This window comes from Dipodomys ordii, unplaced genomic scaffold (genome assembly GCF_000151885.1).
Source record: "Dipodomys ordii isolate 6190 unplaced genomic scaffold, Dord_2.0 Scaffold2, whole genome shotgun sequence".
In the NCBI taxonomy this organism is placed as follows: Eukaryota; Metazoa; Chordata; class Mammalia; order Rodentia; family Heteromyidae; genus Dipodomys; species Dipodomys ordii.
This window is the reverse complement of record NW_012267218.1, coordinates 22,505,475-22,509,687: the sequence shown is the minus strand read 5'-3', so window position 1 is coordinate 22,509,687 and position 4,213 is coordinate 22,505,475. Positions and strand designations below refer to the sequence as shown.

General features: G+C 54.7%; 1 protein-coding gene across 1 annotated transcript; it reads left to right on the top strand.

The window, feature by feature from the left end:
• The first annotated feature begins 349 nt into the window (after positions 1–349).
• On the top strand, positions 350–3,821 carry Fos (FBJ murine osteosarcoma viral oncogene homolog). Its single transcript, XM_013017813.1, has 4 exons — positions 350–665; positions 1,472–1,723; positions 2,146–2,253; positions 2,378–3,821. The coding sequence occupies exons 1-4, from the start codon at positions 525–527 to the stop codon at positions 3,017–3,019; spliced, it is 1,143 nt and encodes a 380-aa protein (XP_012873267.1). The 5' UTR covers positions 350–524; the 3' UTR covers positions 3,020–3,821.
• Positions 3,822–4,213: the final 392 nt, after the last annotated feature.

Here is a 4,213-nt window from a genome sequence, read left to right as displayed (position 1 = left end):
CTGCACCCCAAGAGTTGGCTGCAGCCCGCGAGCAGTTCCCGTCAGTCCCTCCCCGCTTTACACAGGATGTCCATATTAGGACATCTGCGTCAGCAGGTTTCCACGGCCGTTCCCTGCGCTCCGGGAGGGGAGGGGAGCCAGCCCTCAGACCCCACATTTGGAGGGTCTACGAGACCCCTCGGATCCAGATGGCGAACGATCATTGCATAAGAACCCCTAACCAAACAGGGTCAAGAGGCCGCACGCACGGGGCAGGCGGCGGGGCGGCTCGCCGAGGCCCCCGCGCGCTCGCGCCTCCCCGCCCGTGGCCCCGGCTCCGCCCCGTGACGTATGAGCTTCATTCATCGGGGTTATAAAAGCCGAGGCTGCGGCGCCTAGTACTCCAACCGCAGCGCCAGCGAGCAGCACAGAGTCCCAGACCCACCGAGCCGGCGGCGGCGCAGCTTGCGGGCAGTGACCGCGCTCCCTTCCAGCTCTGCTCCCCAGCCCCTCGGCCCCTCGCCCGGCTTCCACTCACCGCGAACATGATGTTCTCCGGCTTCAACGCGGACTACGAGGCGGCGTCCTCGCGCTGCAGCAGCGCGTCCCCGGCCGGGGACAGCCTCTCTTACTACCACTCACCCGCCGACTCCTTCTCCAGCATGGGCTCTCCGGTCAATGCGCAGGTAAGGGGGCTCCCCCAGCCGCGGGGCCGGACACTCGTGGAGTCTGGGGCGGGACGCTCAGTGATACCGATTGAGTGGGGTGTGTATGTGTGTGTGTGCGAGCGTGCCTCAGTTTCCCTCGGGACAGCGGCTGCCCGGAGCTACCCTGGCTTACTTAGCCGGGGGCGCCCGCACTTGTGAGCGCACGCAGAGGGGTCGTAGTAAGACTCGCTCGCTTCTTTCCACCTTAACCCCGGCCGCTTCCTCTGGTGCGCTTCGCGTCCGCACTCCCCGACCAACGCGTCTCACCGATAGACTCGCTAACTTAGAGCCTAGTTCCTCTGGGGAGGCGGCAAAAGCGACCATCGCCCCTTCATCCCCCTCCCCGCTCCCCGTTCCCGGGGCCGCCGGGAGCCGGGAGGAGGGAGGCGAGGGGAGGGCGCCGCGGGCGGGGTGTGTAAGGCAGTTTCATTGATAAAAAGCGAGTTCATTCTGGAGACTCCGGAGCGGCGCCTGCGTCAGCGCAGACGTCAGGGATATTTATAACAAACCCCCTTTCAAGCGAGTGATGCTGAAGGGGTAACTAACGGGAACGCGGCCGCGGGATGCAGGAGAAAGGCACCGCGCTGCGGAATCCTAGGGAGGCCACGGGGAACGCTTTCATCCAGGATAAAAGGCCTGGAAGGAGGCGCGAGTAGTTTATCTCTGGACCACAGGGCTCCATTCCCTCTCTCTCGCGCTGCTGCATGCGGCACGGGCTCCGCTCGCCCCACCTGTGTCTGGAACCTGCTGGCTCACGTCAGCTCTCCTCTTCTGTTTTGTTCCAGGACTTCTGCACGGATCTGGCTGTCTCCAGTGCCAACTTCATTCCCACGGTGACTGCTATCTCCACCAGCCCGGATCTGCAGTGGCTGGTGCAGCCCACCTTGGTCTCTTCTGTGGCCCCGTCGCAGACAAGAGCCCCACACCCTTACGGAGTCCCCACCCCCTCGGCCGGGGCTTACTCCAGGGCTGGAGTGGTGAAGACCATGTCAGGAGGCAGAGCTCAGAGCATCGGCCGGAGGGGCAAGGTAGAACAGGTGAGGAACTCTTTGGTACCTTGTGGTGATGGGAGGGGGGAGGGAGTGGAGAGTTGGTGGAGCCTACTATAGTAGAAAGGATGCAGTCCTGGTGAAATTGTCCTCAGACAATTCTGTCCTAGACCCCAGAACCCTGGCTCCAAGCCTTTTCAATCTCCAGTCAGATTGACATAGTCTGACACCAAGAAGAAGTATCCTAGTAGTTTTTCCTGGATAGTTTTCCTAGCTCACGTTTTAGCCCTCACTCTGCTTTGTTCCCTTGCTGAGGAGCTTAATTTAAATGCAAGGCACATTCAGCCTGCAACTGCAGGTGAGCATGCTGGCTTCACTGAGAGGAGCAGATGCTGCGGGAGCCAGTTTCACTGGGGTGGGTGAATGGAGGCAGATGCTGATACTGAATGCTGCTCTCTCTTTTCTTCTAGTTATCTCCTGAAGAAGAGGAGAAAAGGAGAATCCGAAGGGAAAGAAATAAGATGGCTGCAGCTAAATGCCGAAACCGGAGGAGGGAGCTGACTGATACTCTGCAAGCGGTAGGTAGCGCCTGTGGGCCAGTCCTGTTTACAACTTCTGAGGAAAGTTAGAGATTGGGCATAAGGGAGCGGAGTCCTTGAACCACGCTGTGTCTAATGCTTCCCTTGCTCTCTCTAAATACAGGAGACAGACCAACTCGAAGATGAGAAGTCTGCCTTGCAGACTGAGATAGCCAACCTGCTGAAGGAGAAGGAAAAACTGGAGTTCATCCTGGCAGCTCACCGACCTGCCTGCAAGATCCCTGATGACCTAGGCTTCCCTGAAGAGATGACAGTGGCATCCCTGGATTTGAGCGGGACCCTGCCAGAAGCCACCACTCCAGATTCCGAGGAAGCCTTCACCCTGCCTCTTCTCAATGACCCTGAGCCCAAGGCTTCAGTGGAGCCGGTCAAGAGCATCAGCAGCATGGAGCTGAAGGCTGAGCCCTTCGATGAATTCCTATTCCCAGCATCATCTAGGCCCAGTGGCTCCGAGACCGCCCGCTCTGTGCCAGACATGGACCTGTCTGGTTCCTTCTATGCAGCAGACTGGGAGCCCCTGCACAGTGGCTCCCTGGGGATGGGGCCCATGGCCACAGAGCTGGAGCCCCTGTGCACCCCCGTGGTCACTTGTACTCCTAGCTGCACTACTTACACGTCTTCCTTTGTCTTCACCTACCCTGAGGCTGACTCCTTCCCCAGCTGTGCAGCTGCCCACCGCAAGGGCAGCAGCAGCAACGAGCCCTCCTCTGACTCGCTCAGCTCACCCACACTGCTGGCCCTGTGAGCCTCCAGGGATGGGGAGGCAGCCGGCACCTGCCCGTGCCACTGCCTGAGCTGGTGCATTACAGAGAGGAGAAACACATCTTCCCGCAGGGTTTCTGTAGACCGAGGGAGGACCTGATCTGTGCGTGAAACACCCCAGGCTGTGGGCCTCTAGGACTTGAAAGCATTCGTGGCAGACTCAAGTCCTTACCTCTTCCAGAGATGTAGCAAAACGCATGGAGTGTGTATTGTTCCCAGTGACACATCTGAGAGCTGGTAGTTAGTAGCATGTTGAGCCAGGCCTGGGTCTGTGTCTCTTTTTCTTTCTCTTAGTCTTCTCATAGCATTAACTAATCTATTGGGTTCATTATTGGAATTAACCTGGTGCTGGATATTTTCAAATTGTATCTAGTGCAGCTGATTTTAACAATAACTACTGTGTTCCTGGCAATAGTGTGTTCCAATTAGAAATGACCAATATTAAATTAAGAAAAGATACACTTTATTTTCTAGTAGATAGAAATAAATAGCTATATCCATGTACTGTAGTTTTTCTTCACCATCAATGTTCATTGTAATGTAACTGATCATGCATTGTTGAGGTGGTCTGAATGTTCTGACATTAACAGTTTTCCATGAAAACGTTTTATTGTGTTTTTAATTTATTTATTAAGATGGATTCTCAGATATTTATATTTTTATTTTATTTTTTTCTACCTTGAGGTCTTTTGACATGTGGAAAGTGAATCTGAATGAAAAAATTTAAGCATTGTTTGCTTATTGTTCCAAGACATTGTCAATAAAAGCATTTAAGTTGAATGCGACCAACTTTGTGCTCTTTTCTTTCTGGGACTTCTGTAAGATTCTAGAAGGTGTTATTGGAGACCAGTCTGTCAAGAAGGGAAGCTCCTGGAGCGAGACACACCTCTACATCTGATCACTTATCAGAGAGGGAAAGGAACTCAGCTAGTTTTGAAATATTTTACAAATATATGTCTTCATGTTGCATTGTTAAGATTCTGTACCAGGGCAGAGGATCGCTCTGCAACAGTTTGTGTGGGAAAGTGTCCTCTCTCCTCCCTCTGCCCTCCTTCTCCCTCTCCTCCTTCTTCTCCTCCCTCTCTTCCTCCCCCTCCTCCTCCTGTTTTGGTAATGGTGAGGCAGGGGATATTTCTACCAAGTTGTGCTGATCTTAAACTTAGATGTTTTCATCTTA